This window comes from Morchella importuna (genome assembly GCF_003444635.1).
Source record: "Morchella importuna strain M04M26 chromosome Unknown Morimp01GS003, whole genome shotgun sequence".
Taxonomy (NCBI): Eukaryota; Fungi; Ascomycota; class Pezizomycetes; order Pezizales; family Morchellaceae; genus Morchella; species Morchella importuna.
This window is the reverse complement of record NW_025763400.1, coordinates 84,052-98,875: the sequence shown is the minus strand read 5'-3', so window position 1 is coordinate 98,875 and position 14,824 is coordinate 84,052. Positions and strand designations below refer to the sequence as shown.

The window sequence follows — 14,824 nt, the reverse complement described above, 5'->3', positions numbered from 1 at the left end:
CAGACGCTAGAGACGTCTGGAGATTGACGACAACACAGCATCTCCCCGCACCTCAGACACAGACAATCGATACTCACAGACACAGACACAGACACAGACACAGACACTGGCAGTTCATATCCCTCAAGCAGGAAGAAGAAGAAGAAGAAGAAGAGAATTGACACTTATTCACAGATACAGACAATCACCTCCTCTTCACCTTCCCTCGGACACACTGGGAGAGATACTCACCTCCACGGCCACAGGCTGCAGGCACTTCAACCACATAGCCACTCGCAGCCAGACAATTCCTATCCTCTCAATTTAGAGAGGGAAAGAGGCAATCCCCCAAGGAGAGAGTGCCCACTCACCTCCACATCCCCCCACAATGTCCATAGACCTCAACTGGGAAACCCTCACCTCCGGCCCCGACGGCGCCCGCTACGCCGAACGAGTCCGCGACTTCGTGCACACAAAGTTCCAGACCATCCCCTTCCCTAAATTCATCAAGTCCGTCCAAGTGCACTCCTTCACCTTCGGCACAATCCCGCCCGACATCGAGATCAAGGAGATCTGCGACCCCTACCCCGAGTTCTACGAGGAGGACGAGGACGACTACGCCGAGTCGGACTCGGATCCTGAGGACGACGCCGCCTACTCCCTCAAGCTCGAACGCGAGCGCCGCCGCCGGGAGCGCCGCAACGACTCCGGCAGCGTCCCCAGCACACCGAGCATCCAGCCGCCGCCATACTCGCTCGACGGCGGCCGCGCCAGCGGGCCCGGCGCAATCGCGGGCTTCCGCGGCGCATTCTCCCCCGGCATCCCAGATACCTTCCCTGGGCGCGTGGGTGTGACGGGCGTATCGACGCCGCTATTCAACCGCGCGGGCAGCAGCTCAAACCTCCACTACTTCCACTCTGCACTGTCGACGGGCTTCACTACCGCGGGCGGCACCACTACCCCTACCCTCTCCGCGTTCGTCTCGCCACCGCCTTCAGTCATCCCCGCGCGCGCTTCAACAGCAGCATCGACGGGCTCTGTCCCCTCCCCGCCGTCTACCGCCGACTCGGCCGACCACGAGCGCGACCCGACCACGCCGCCACCGCCGCCGCAGGCTGCTGCGTCTGACTCGCCGCTACGAAGGTCTTCGGCGGCATCGATGATGCCGAGGCTGCGTGAGCCGCGCGACGAGGATACGCAGATTGTGTCGCGCGTACGATATGCGGGCGATGTGAGGCTGGAGCTGACGGCAGAGCTGCTGCTGGAGTATCCTGTGAGTGCGTTTGCGGCGCTGCCGGTACGGCTTGTTGTGACGGGGTGTCGGTTCGACGGGTTGGCGTGTCTGGCGTATATCAGACGGCGGGCGCATTTCTGTTTTCTGGACGAGGAGCGAGGCGGCGGCGACGGAGAGGGGAGCGCGGGAGGGAGCTTGTTGAAGGAGATCAAGGTGGAGAGCGAGATTGGCGAGAAGGGGAGGGGGAAGCAGGTGTTGAAGAATGTGGGCAAGGTGGAGAGATTTGTGCTCGAGCAGGTGCGCAGGATCTTTGAGGAGGAGTTTGTGTTTCCGAGTAGTTGGACGTTTTTGGTGTAGGTGATGGATGACTTTTAATGCATATATGGATTTGGAGTATGGGCTTGCTTCTGAGATGTAGAGCAGGTGAATTAATGTGGATATCAGCTTTTATGCTTAATCGTAATCTTTGACCTTAGGATAACCAGCTGCCGTTAAATTCCCCTCCCCCAAAAAGAGCACTTTAGCTTTCATTCCAGAACTTGCTATCTGTGGAGCTCTCTCATATTATGTTCAATGCCACAAGCTACTGAGCATAGGGCTACACGTAGCTGCCACCCCGCCTTTGTGAGCAATCAACCCCCAGTTCGGCACCAGACAAAGGCTACAGTCTCTACAGGGCATGGAATTCGAAGTGTATCATATCACAACGCCGTTGATAAATCTACAAAACCGAAGTGTTAGGGGTCCCCTTTCATCTTGGCACACCGCCAAGGTCAACTATCACTTGCAGCACAGCATCCACCATGGGCGAGTGGTCTAGTGGTTAGACTGCTCGTCGGGTTAGACACCGCGTGTTTACCCAGGATACCAAAGGTCCTGGGTTCAAACCAGGGTTGGGGATAGTAACGCTCACTCATCAAGTGGTTGCAGTATCTTTTGTTCTTTTTGGGAGTGAGATAAATAAATTAGCAGGCTATTTTGATTTCTTTTTCTTTTTTCTTTTGGTTTCTCTAGAAGAGGAGTTGAGTGGTGGGACTGGGGGTTGGCCTTTGTGATTACTGGCTTTGATTTGCCTGATGTCTTTTGGGCCGTAGAGTAGGATTTCTATTTTGGATAGACAAACTACACCATGTGTTATTTAATATTGCAAGCACGTATGCTGAGGGCTGTGTCATTATAGACCTTTCCAAATTCGAACTACCATCAACTACGGAAGTCTTCATTTTTTTCCTAACCAACCATAGGTCACGAGTTGCATATACATAGCCATTTATTCCCCAGATCCTATAAGCCCATATATCCATTGGTGTATTGACGGCTCTGCCCACAGTAGACACTCTGTTTAACCATGGGTGCTCGGTCTTGGGGTAAAAGCTTCACCGGAAAAGGAATGTTGTATGTCCGAGCTGATCTAGGGAGGGGGGGGGGGGGTGCGTTGTCGGGAAAACAGTTTTAACACGAGGCCGGTCCGGTAAGATGTCATTTTCTAATATGTATTGAAACTCGACTTTAATGACAGAAGGGGATGGGAGCCGAAGCCCCCACCACCACCCCCGCCCCCCTATGCAAGGCCTCCCACAACTACTAAACGCTTGATTGATACCCATATAATCCAAAATACCACTCACGGTTGCGATATAGGCCACTGCTGGTACAAAATACAAGAAATAAAAAAACCGATCAATCCCCCAAACTCCAGCACAAAAACAAAATACCAAGTGACCCAAGTCGATTTTATAAACTCAATTTTATGAACTCGCTTGCGGAGGTGGTGGCTAGACCGGGGCCTCCCGATTAAACTACCTGGGATCCGTCGCAAATGCCGCTAGGCCATTGGGAGGTTCGATGTTTCTAGTGTTACATGTATGTATTATCGGGTGACAAAAATAACCGATCACTGGCACCCATAGCAACCAAAACTGTCCTGCGAAGAAACCTCACATCGAGACCTTCGAGGTCAGAAGGATAAGTCCGTTCTTTTCAAGCACCTAATTCCTTTTCGGAGACTTAAAGTTATTTAATTGCTCTCCTGGTTGTTGAATTATTCTGACCTGAAGTGGATTTCGATGTTGTCGTGAGGTGATCGGTTATTTTTGTCAACCCATAATACCTCTTAATGTGTCTGTGTTGCGTTTCATCATAGATAATCACTCGTCGCAATGGACAGGCATGCTTAGGCCAATCAATGACTTTGGGGAATACCACTTGTGCAGCTAAAATAACTGTTTCAATACATGTATCCTCCGGCTTATAATCTCTCACTCTTGCTCTCTTCTTTCTCTTGGGCTCATCTAAGCCGTTAACGGTTGGTGTTTGGTTGACCTAGATATTCGTCTAGGTTGGATCTACTAGTAGACTAGAATGCTAGACAGGGAAGCCTTATCGTTATCGGGCCCCTGTCACATGCAAATGGGTTACCCTGCCCACTGAACATTTTGCAGACTCGGCGTTTCAGTTCTTTCTCTCTGCGTCACAGGAAACCTCAAAGGTCCGAGTCACCCCTCCACCGCCCCGCAAAAGCCTCTCCACTCATTCCTTACTTCCAAAAATCACAACCGCAGCAATGGCCACCCAAGTCCCCCAGAGTACTATCGATACGCTCGCCGCCTCCGTCTACGAACAATGTCTCCAAGCGCCCACCGGCTTTCTCTTCTCCATCTCACAACTCCAGGAGATGGTCCCGGGAAAGAGCAATCTCGAGGTGACGCAGCACGTGCTCAATGAGCTCCTGCGTACCCGCTCCCTCAGCGCCATGACGCAGGGCAACCAGACGCTGTTCAAGGCGGCGGCGAGGGACTATGCGGACAAGTGAGTCCCTTCCCCGTGGATCTGCTGAAGTACTCCGTCGCTGACGGCGGTGGTGGTGGTGCGGTGTAGGGTCAAGAACATGTCGGGCGACGAGGAGATTCTGTACGGATACATCCAGGAAGCGGCCAGAGAGGGCATCTGGACCAAGACACTCAAGGCAAAGACGAACATGCACACGACCACCATGAATAAAGCTCTTAAGGGCCTTGAGGGGAAGCGCTTTGTGAAGGCGATCAAGTCTGTAAAGGTAAGCTTCTGAGTGCGCGCTCTAATAACCTTTGACTCTTGAGCAAGCACCCATCCACCCACACTGCCACCACCCACTACCATTATACTATGAGCTGCCATTGAAACGCAAGACTACGTGTCTTGGAACTCGAAACGAGTTTCTCTTTCAATTTTTCCACTTAAGTACGTTGCATAGACAGATAGCATATTCCCCAATCCACCCATAAAACCCTGCGCCCCGCCCCAGCTATAGTCACACAGGCTGACACCCGCACCCCCCCCCCCCACATTAGTACCCCGCCCGTAAAATCTACATGCTCTACGAGCTCACCCCGTCCATCGACGTGACCGGTGGGCCCTGGTTCACCGATGCTGAGCTCGATAACGAGTTTATCAACGAGCTCCTGACGGCAATCACAAAATTCATCACCTCCAAGTCTTTCCCGCGGATTGTGCGCGGCAGCAGTGTCGCCTCTTTCCCGCCGGGTTATACTGGTTATCCCTCACAGAATGAGATCTACCGCTGGGTCAAGAGCAGCAACCTCACAGAGGTGGATCTGGCAGAGGCCGATATCAGGAATCTGCTCGATGTGTTGGTGTACGATGGCAAGATTGAGAGGGTTGTGGGCGGGACGGCGTATAGAGCTGTCAGGAAGCCTGAGAGTGTTAATGGCTTCACGGAGAGCCCTTGTGGGAGGTGCCCGGTTTTCTCGCTTTGCAGAGAGGGCGGGCCGGTCAGTGCAAGTAATTGCGTGTATTTCGAGGACTGGCTCAACTTTTGAGGCGGGTCTACTAATGTCTAGCATCATGTACCATTATTATACCCATATATACTCTGTGGGAAAAGTTTCTAGCTCGCTGTTTGGATGGCAGTTCTTTTTTCTTTTTACTACTTTCTTCAGGGTTCGATTGAGCTAATTTGCTGTGTATGTATATATACCTTTCTTTTTCTTTTGTGGGTGTTTTATGGGATTCAAATATTGCGAGGAAGGGATTAATAAAAGTTAAATACTCGCGGTAAAAAGAAAAAGACTTTATTCAAGAAAGCGGCCAAGTATAGCATTTACTATCTAATACTATCTATGCTTAACGATCTCAGCGGAAAAGGAAACAGATTGACAGTTCAATCCTCATGCATACATGTTAGGTTAGTATTGCTATTGCCGCTATGTTTTTTTGGGGGGGTATCTCTTCTTTCTTATTGTTGTTGGTTGGTGGTTGTTGGTTTGTAGCACTGTCAATGGTCCGACAACTGGCCTGCACAACTATCGACAGGTCAGCAACGACAGTTATTCGGAGATTCTCAACCCAACTCAGCACATACCTCCAGTCAATCCTCCCGTTACTTCTTCACGGAAGCTTACTGCTCCTGAGTAGAGCCAACGCCCAGACCCGAAAAGTCTTCCCAAATATTCGGAAAGATCCCGGTCCCGCGAAACTTGTCATCAAACCAATTATCCTTCCCCACCCAGCAGCCCCTATGATCCATCTCCACAACCTCCTCCCCCTCCCCATCATCCTCACATCCACAGTCCGCAAGTCCAACACCAAACAACAAGCGCTGCGCAGCGGTCACCTCCATCCCAATCGCCATCTTGGTCAGCACCGCCCTGACATAGATTAACCCTGAATCAGGCAGCGGATCATCATCACTACTCGCCGTCAGAGTGATAATCTTCCCCTCCTTCATCCGCTCATAGATCAGCCCTCCGCCGAGGTCGATATCAATCTGCGGCTTACTCTTGTAGTCCCTGAGGTTGCGCCTGGATCCGGGGCCGTTCCAGTGGAAGCTCACCTTGAGCTTATTGTGCGTGCCTGAGAGCGGGAGAAGGTAGAACTCCATAGCGTCCCAGGCACGGCGGCAGTCAGCGGACATAACGATGCTGTTACCCAGCGTGGCCTCATCGGCGCAGTGCGCTTGGATGGTGTCCACGACGCTGGGCGGCCAGATGAGCGCAAGGAAGCTCCAGAAAGCCTTGCTGCCGGCACTGGCTGAGAGCATGGGCAGGATGGGCACGGGCTGCGGGTCCTGGAACCGGCCCTGGCCGTGGGTGATCTCGCAGGTGGGGTGTGGGCTGAGCATGGTTGGGTGGACGGCCGAGACTGGGATAGGGCATGACTGTTAGCAGAGGGAAGCAGAGGGAAGCAGGGGAAGGTCTGGTACGTACCGACGGCAGTGTCGTCCTTCAGCGAACCCAGATAAGCCATCGCCTCTATATACGTATCGACGAACATGGCCACCAGCCGCTCCTTCTTCTCGAACGTCAGAGGGACCCTCGTCGCTCCACCCGGCTGAACGCCCTGGAAGACGATGCTCTCGGCGATGTAGGGGACGTTGGGGACAATGATGCGGCCAAGGATCACCTCGAGGATAGCTGCCTTAGTGCATGGGTCAACGTACGATGACTTCATGAACATGTCCCGAACGACGGCGACGAGGAATTCGTCGTCCTCCTCGATTGGCTTTGTATGGGAAAAGATGGTGGGGATGAGGGTTTTGAAACGACGACGCACTCGGGGTGGAGGGGAGGCAGGAATGGGGAGTGGGGGAGAGAGTTGTTGAAGAACGGAGGATGAGGCCATTGTTGCTAGGTATGTGCGCTTGTAGGATTTGGGAATTGTCTTGATGGTTCTTGGATAGATGGAGGATAGATGTTACGGAGGAGTGATTGGTAGATGGATGGATGGGAATTGTGGGTTGGGGAGAGAGAAGGTGAGTGGGAAGCACGGCTCAGTTGGGCGGGAGTGATATCGTACTTCTACAAGGGGAGCTGCTCGAAAGCCCTAACCGCTTAAACACCCTCCCTTCGCAGTGAAATGGGGCCCCCGTAATAAAAATGCCCACCTTTTATACAGCGAGTGATGGCTTATGACGAGGGTTCTCTACGTGTGGTTGGGAGTACATGCGTAGGCAGCCTATCCGTACTTAGTTCTGGGTAGAGAACTGAAATGAGAACTAAGAAAGCAGACTAAACAGTACTGGAAAGTGTCCCCTTTTCCGGGGAAATAGGCTGTTGACGAGAGTACCTTCCTAGTTTCTTATATCTACTATTTCTTGTGGGTAGGTATGAAAAATAGAAGCCAATAATGGCTACTGACAGAGTAGAGTCTTAGAAAATCATTTGAGTATCTGGTTTAGCTAGACTAGGATATTTGTTTCACAAGTAAGTATGGTTGGAAGAGGCAATGAGTGATTCGTTGTGATGCAGAGCTATGAGAGTGATCCTCGATGATTCTGAAAGACCTGTAAATCGAATCATTTCTATTCTGCCTCTGTAACGGGTAACCTATTGTTGATATATGCACGGGGTTAGCGTGGTAACAGGATCAATTGGAGTATTCTACATGTATTGAGCACACTTCAAAAAAAAAAAAAAAGAGAGAAAAAGAAAACAAGAACTGCTGCAGATACTTATGTATGTTCTCTGAATTTGAATGGATTGCTTTCTTTTTTGCTTTCACAGGTCTAGGTGACTGGTCAACTGGGCTATTGTACTGGCTACAGTACGGCGCGAAAGAAAGAGTCTCTAAAGCTTCCAGGTATAATACATAAGTCCACTCATCTGTATAGCCCAGCACATCGGAAGGTCCCAAAGTCATGAAGGCTCGTAACTACACCATAAATCCATTAACCTAGAAGCCAATCCGGACCCTTTCTCACCGATATCCTCTGCTTGACCTGGTCGGCTATGTATGTGGTTCTGGTTTAAAGATTTGACTGGGCATACATACTCCCCGCGGACGGTTGTGCAATTCACAGATCGGCTTCCGCATATATGAGGCTGTAAGCTAGATGGGTATCAAGTTTACGATCATATTGCGGAGATGAGTATGTAGTGCTACTTAGGATAATTACAATCTGGAATATCTACATATACGCTAGGAAATCTAATTATTAGACTTTGGATGCGCCGAAGCTCACTTTTAGGTCTGAATTGGGCTCGCTATTGCAAGAAGCAGGAGAAAAGTTGGCTTAACCTTACCCCCCGCATAACCACGCAACTCATCACGGTATCTTTTACAAAGCGCTATGGCAATACCATTGATATTCGAGGCTCACTCTCGCTCACGTCCCGATCATACAAATATCCCACCCACACATCTAAGGAATTTATCGCCAGGATAAAAAGTAAAAAGTTGACGGGAACCAGTTAGGATCCGTTGATTCTGAATCAGCCGGGAATCGAACCCGGGTCGGGCGCAAACATCATGAGATGGCAAGCGCCCGTGATACCACTACACCACTGAATCATGTTTGCTGCAGGGTTTATGGCAGCTTTAATTGTTTTTTTCTTTTGGTTGCTAGAGGCTGCGGCTCCACTGCATATTTGGTTAGATCACGGAACTAGCTTCGATATCGAAAGCAACACCAAGCAGAAGGAAACAAAAGCACTATCTGTGATTTCAAACTCTTTTTTTTTCTATTAGCTTTAGAATACTCGATCTGTTTGTGAATGGATAGTATGGGGTCACCTTCAGGGACCGTCTTTATGTGCGCTTTTGTAGCGGGAATCGGGGTTCGGGGTACCAACCTCCACTGATACTTATCTTGAATAGGTACTATAGTTTGGATTTTAACTAAGTCTCTAATATAGTACCCCGTAATTATTATGATACTTGTTTTCAGGAGATAAAGTCGAATATTTGAATCGCCGTCACATCATACAATATCACTCGGTCTTGGCATGGCTCGGGACCTCATGCATCAACCAAAATCAACAATGAAAGTCTACTTGTAGTTCCAGGTATTAATTATTTTAGTAAAGAAGAAAAAAGCTATGAATTACCTTACCGCAGCCAGGTCAGCGAAATTAGGCCATAGACTAGGTTAACGAGTAGCAACTTGTGCATGAGAATGTGCCAAAGTCCTACTAAGTGGATTGAAAACACCATGCGGGTAGCACAATCCCCCAAACATGAAAGAATGAAGATGGGCTGAATACGTGTACACTAAGTAAAATCCCCCGTCTTCTATACCCCCAGTTCGTACTCAGACTGCCTCTATTCTTTCGGGAATCGAGGGCATAACTATGTCATGTATATACATGTAGTTCAGTGCCCATTCAACCTACCAGTATAATTCCATACATGTACCACTAATACCCATGCATGCTTGAAACACATTCAAGTTGTTACATTTAAATTACTGATATACAGGAGACTGATTTATATCAGATGTATTTTCTTCCAACAGTCAATTCTCACGCAAAAAAATTCTCGCTTTTATGTTCATTATTTAATTTACAGTAGAAAGAAAAAGAAAAAAAAAGGAAAGCGAACAATACAAAAAGCTCCGGATCCATGTGACTGACTGATAAGAATGCTTGCCCACCCACGCGCTGTAACTTTTAGGTTGAAATCTGATATTGGAGGTTTTAGGTTTAGAGGGCCAGTTCGCGTTCTTGGGGGAGCGTGTCCTCGTATTCGATTTCGATATGAGCTCCGCCTTTTTATATGTTAGCTCGACCAGAGTAGGAGTAGGGAAGGTAATAAAGTGGAGCTTACGTTTCCTTGGGTTTTGAGGAGTTGGTCCTCTTTTCCTCTTGATGGGCGCGGGTTCTTTCTTTGTAGTTGGTAGAGGAGCTTTCTTCTTGTCTTCTGGCTCCTCATCCTCACTATCATCGTCCTCACTATCGGTCTCGTCGTCCTCGTCGTCTTCTTCAAAGTCACTGGCACCGCTCCCGTCGAGCCAGTCCTCTAGATCACCGAGCTCCTCTTCTTCCAGGTCCTCATCACCCGAAACATACTCGACCTCGTCAAGGTCCTCCTCCTCCTCCTCCTCGAGCTCTTCCTCATCCTCATCCTCGTCCTCATCATCATGATCCACATCTCTCTCTGCTGCTCCTTCCCTCTCAAGTCCTCGGAGGACCTTCTTCCAGATGTTCTCCTCGACATTGAGGGGTTTGTCACCATATGCACCACTTCTGAGCCTCTCCACCAGCTCCTTCTCAATGGCCTTTTCAAGCTTCGCCGCTGCGAGCGCCTTCCTCTCTCTGGTGGCCTCACGTCTGACGATCTTTGGTTTTACACCAACAAGCTTCTCGCCCATGCGCTCTTCTTCCTTCGCCAGGCGCCGAGAGGTGATTGCCACTTGGGTCAATCGAGTGAGGCGCTGCTTGCATTTATGTAGTAGAAATTTGGGCCAGTAGATTAGACGCTCGTCGATCTGTGTGAGGGCAGTGGCGTAGTTCTGGGAGAGTTTGATCCGCTCCCACAGTTTTGACGGCATGTGCGCTCGCTCGATGGTCTTCATGTAGAGGTAGAGAACGCCATTGTCGCTGCGGATTGTGGCGTATCGCGAGTTGGCGAGGGGGCAGGATTGACGATTGCAGAGCCCAGTTACCTGCGAAGATTAGTTAGAAGGAAGCGGGACATGAGTGGTGGGGGTACAAACATTGTACTCGTTTCTGCAGAAGTTCTGACCTTTCGTAGTTCTGCAGTGATGTCAGTATACAGAGGATTCAAATGTCTCAGAATTGAAAAGGAAGCTTACTTCAGCTTGAAGGCGCAGAACTGCTGGTTGATAACCTGCCAGACAATCTCGTCAGAAGCCATCTTCGGTGATTGATATGTAAGTTGTTAAGGTTGCGTGCGGTTGGCTGAACAGAATTAGTTTTGGTCGAAGAGAAAATTTGGTGTGCGTTGCCAAGATTTCGCTGCAGGGTAATTAACGGAAGCCAAGACATGAGGCTGAGAATGTTAAATGCCCCCCACATGCACATGCGATAACAAGGAAGGCAGCTCTTGATACAGAATACAGCAATAACATGGCGCATATACCTCGGAAATCGCTGATAGGAGGTCGTTGGAGTGAGGATGGTGAAGGGGAGGAAGAAGACTACCAATTAGAGGAATTTGAGGAGGACGGGGGTGAATTGTATGTTCCCTCTTTAATTTCTGTAGGCGCCGCTACTCGTATAAGCTGTACTAACCCTACGTCTAGCGACGGTTTCTTCGGTGAAGACGATGAAGACGATCCCGACTACTCCGGCAGCGAACGGGGCGGCCAAGATGATATCCCCATCGACCCAGCCCTCTCAGACGGCGAAGAAGATGAGCCTACCGAAGATGAGTCGGAAGAGGACCTCTCTATGGACCTCTTCAATAACGAGATGGAAGACTTCCATCAGGACCTGAAAGCCGCCCATGGCTTCCGACGTCGACGTCCCAATGGAGGTCGCCGCGCAGTCGGCGACGAAAACTACTCCTTCGAAGTTCGCTCCCTTCTTGGCCAGGCTAACCAAGCTTATGCCTTCGGCAAACTCGACGAAGCGCTCAAGGCCGTGAAGCAAATCATCCAGATCGAGCCCGGCGTATATGCGGCGTGGAAGATCCTTGGTGAAATCTTCAGCGAGAAGGGCGATAAGAATAAATGTCTTCTGGCCTGGCTGACTGCGGCGCATGCTCGGCCTAAGGACTGGGAGCTCTGGCTCATGTGTGCTAAGATGAGTTTAGACCAATACGGACCTGATAAACAGAGCTACAGGGACCAGGCTATCTACTGCTATAATAGGGCAATCAGAGCGAACCCGGATAATATTGATGCGATCTACGATCGTTCATTGCTGTTGAAAGATTCGGGACAGCTTACAAAGGCAGCGGAAGGGTTTGTTATGCTGAACAGGCTCTTACCAAATGATATGGGAATTTTAAAGGAGCTAGCCGGATTGTATATCGAACTCGGAAGAATTCCGGAGGCGATTGATTTTTACAACAGGAGTGTAGAGTTTTTTAAGAGTACAGGGAACGCGGATATGGCGTTTGGATGGAGTGAACTCAATATATTTGCCGAGCTTTACTGCATGGAAAAAGAATGGGCCGTTGCTATTCAGACAATCAAGAGCTTGGGAAGATGGTTGTATGGGCGAGCAGAAGAAAAATACTGGGATCAAATTAACGGAGATGATAGGGAATGGGATGAGGAAGATAGACCCCGGAGATGTTTGGTGAGAGAATTTGAAGTGGACAGGTTCCCGAAGGAAAGCTATTCGCTCCCACTGGAATTGCGAGTTAAACTAGGGCTGTGCAGGTTACGGATGGGTAATAAAGACGAAGCTATTGTACGTGAATTTCGAGATGAATTCACATTGCACCATTTTTCATTCTCGAGTATAGTAAATGTGACTTTCTAACAAGGGTACTCAAAATATAGTCCCACTTCCAATACCTACAAAAGACCGCCAATTCAAACTACAATGATTTATTCCAAGAGGTTGGCGATGCCCTCTATGAATGCCGAGCATACGAGGATGCAATAAGCTACTACAGCGTAGTCGTCGAGGCCGCTGAGTATCTCGACCGCAAATTATGGTTTAATATGGCTGAGTGTTACCGGGGCATCGACAACATTGAAGATTCGGAAGACGCCTACATGACAATTCTCGAGGCCTACCCTACTGACGAGGCCGCCATGATGCAGCTAGCTGGAATTTATGAAGTAACCAATCGCAAAGCCGAAGCCCTTGAGCTTGTCAACGAAATCATCCGAATCCGGCGAGAAAGAGACGCCGCAGAAAAAGCCCGCAAGGAGGCTTTAGCTAGTGGTGTGGTACTTTCTGGAGCGGAGGGAAGTGAGGCGGCCAATGAAAATAACACTGCCATGGCTTTCTTTCCAAACCAGCCGGTCAGGGAGAGAGCGAAAAGAAAGAAGGCTGGAATGCTAACAGAAGTGGAGAGGGCGGAGATGGACGCAAAAAAGACAGAGCAGACGACGGTGAAGTTTAAAAAATTAGAATTTCTGAGACCGGCCGCTGAGGCCGAGGATCAACTTGCCATCAAGGACTGGCTTGATACGGCAGGTGATTTAGTAGATGACTTTAGGAATACGAGAGCGTTATACCCGCAAGATCGGAATCTTAAATTCAAGGGCTTTATGACAACAGCACAACGAAGAGCGATGGCGCAGGGTCAAGCTAAACGGATTGAAAAGATGCAGAGTCGTTTGCAGGAGACATTGAGTACGCATAACGCTCTCTATATTTTCAAAGACGAACTATGATACTAATCCTAATAATAATAAAGCTTTCCAGGACGATGAAATCACTACTGAGCACTTAACAAAATTCCGAGGACTAGATTTTGACACATGGCTATATATCTTCATGCAATACGCAATCTACCTTGCCAAATACGATAATTTCCAGGACGCATACGACGTCTGCAACGCTGCAAAAGAAGCGAATGTCTTCTTCCAAGACAAGCGTCGGACTTTCACAATATGGATAACCTGGCTGTCCTGTGCCATCTTGGTTGGCGACTCAGAATCCTGTTCCACCATTTGCCGTTGGTTCATGACAAGCTTTCAGTTCACGACAGAAACCTACTCTCTCTTTACTGCCTCTATCACTGCCTCCAAGAATGGCCTCGAAGTTTTCCACAATAATGCCAACCAAAAATACCTCCTCCGTCAAATAAAAGCCATGGACCAGGCAATCACGGGGAAGGTTAGGGTTGGCGCGGCAACGTTGACGGCCGTAGATGACGATGGAAATAAGTATGTCCCTGGGGATGTAGATGTGGGATTGCTCATGCTTTACGGTCATATCCTTGCCTCAGGGAGGAGTTATATATCGGCACTGAATTACTATACGAGGGCGTACGCGGTGCTACCTGATAATCCGATGATTACATTCTGTATCGGGCTTGCATATCTACACAGGAGTATGCAGAGGCAGAGTGAAAATCGACATATGCAAGCATTACAGGGCATGACTTTTCTCTTTGAGTACTATGATATGAGGACTGATGGGAAGAGAAAAAGCGAAGAAAAGGCGAAGGGACCAGAACACGCCGAAGGAGAATCGGCAGGGGATGTGGATGCAATGGAGATTGATTCAGAACCCACACAGCAGGGAAAGACAAGAGAGGATAATACAAATTGGGAGGAGCGACAAGAAGCCGAATACAATATTGGTAGAGCCTTCCACCATATCGGTAAGCTAGTTTTTTCTACCAATTCATTACTTATTTGCTTACGCTATATATCTAGGGCTTACCCACCTGGCGATTCCGTATTATCAACGAGTACTAGAAATTTCAGACGAGCAGGCACAAGCAGGAAAGCCCCTGATGGGGGACATGAAATGGGAGGCAGCTTACAACTTGCAGATGATCTATGTCACCAGCGGAAGTCCTGGCTTGGCAAAAAGCGTCACAGTAAAATACCTGGTGTTATAGTTTTGAGTTGCAATTCAGTGGCTAAAGTTTAATTAAACTCTGAAATCCTTATTCGGATAACTTTGGTTTTTCATACATCTCTTATGTATTTTACATAGATTCATATTCTTAGGGTTTTAGGGTTTGCTCATGAACGGTATCTCAATAAACTCCTGTACTGTCACGAGTAAGGGGATACGCATAGCCTGACAGGCGTACTTGTTATATTCAGGGAGCAGTTAGAGAATAACTGCTCTTTGTATTAATAAGAGCACTCGTGGTGCATTTGATTTTAGAACAGTGTAATTTCTTTCCTCTTGGCCGTTGCGAAGACAGGTTGTTCATTCGCGGCTATAGTTAGCGTGCAGCTACAGCACAATACCGACACGGAACACAACATACTTTGTTTCTTTGATATAT

General features: G+C 48.9%; 5 protein-coding genes across 5 annotated transcripts; 3 read left to right on the top strand and 2 right to left on the bottom strand.

Annotated features, from left to right (window-relative positions):
* Window positions 1-367: 367 nt before the first annotated feature.
* Window positions 368-1,570, top strand: LAJ45_01552 (uncharacterized protein; the record flags this gene model as incomplete). The annotated part of the gene is made up of 1 exon (XM_046111145.1): window positions 368-1,570. One exon carries the CDS (start codon window positions 368-370, stop codon window positions 1,568-1,570), a length of 1,203 nt encoding a protein of 400 aa, XP_045975089.1.
* A 2,206-nt stretch (window positions 1,571-3,776) lies between these two features.
* LAJ45_01551 (uncharacterized protein) lies at window positions 3,777-5,031 on the top strand (the record flags this gene model as incomplete). The annotated part of the gene is made up of 3 exons (XM_046111144.1): window positions 3,777-4,021; window positions 4,091-4,268; window positions 4,543-5,031. 3 exons carry the CDS (start codon window positions 3,777-3,779, stop codon window positions 5,029-5,031), a joined length of 912 nt encoding a protein of 303 aa, XP_045975088.1.
* Window positions 5,032-5,609: 578 nt separating this feature from the next.
* LAJ45_01550 (uncharacterized protein) lies at window positions 5,610-6,832 on the bottom strand (the record flags this gene model as incomplete). Its single annotated transcript, XM_046111143.1, has 2 exons — window positions 5,610-6,352; window positions 6,418-6,832. 2 exons carry the CDS (start codon window positions 6,830-6,832, stop codon window positions 5,610-5,612), a joined length of 1,158 nt encoding a protein of 385 aa, XP_045975087.1.
* Window positions 6,833-9,630: 2,798 nt separating this feature from the next.
* On the bottom strand, window positions 9,631-10,804 carry LAJ45_01549 (uncharacterized protein; the record flags this gene model as incomplete). The annotated part of the gene is made up of 4 exons (XM_046111142.1): window positions 9,631-9,695; window positions 9,755-10,592; window positions 10,644-10,683; window positions 10,743-10,804. 4 exons carry the CDS (start codon window positions 10,802-10,804, stop codon window positions 9,631-9,633), a joined length of 1,005 nt encoding a protein of 334 aa, XP_045975086.1.
* A 212-nt stretch (window positions 10,805-11,016) lies between these two features.
* LAJ45_01548 (uncharacterized protein) lies at window positions 11,017-14,425 on the top strand (the record flags this gene model as incomplete). The annotated part of the gene is made up of 5 exons (XM_046111141.1): window positions 11,017-11,126; window positions 11,193-12,309; window positions 12,402-13,206; window positions 13,271-14,182; window positions 14,238-14,425. 5 exons carry the CDS (start codon window positions 11,017-11,019, stop codon window positions 14,423-14,425), a joined length of 3,132 nt encoding a protein of 1,043 aa, XP_045975085.1.
* Window positions 14,426-14,824: the final 399 nt, after the last annotated feature.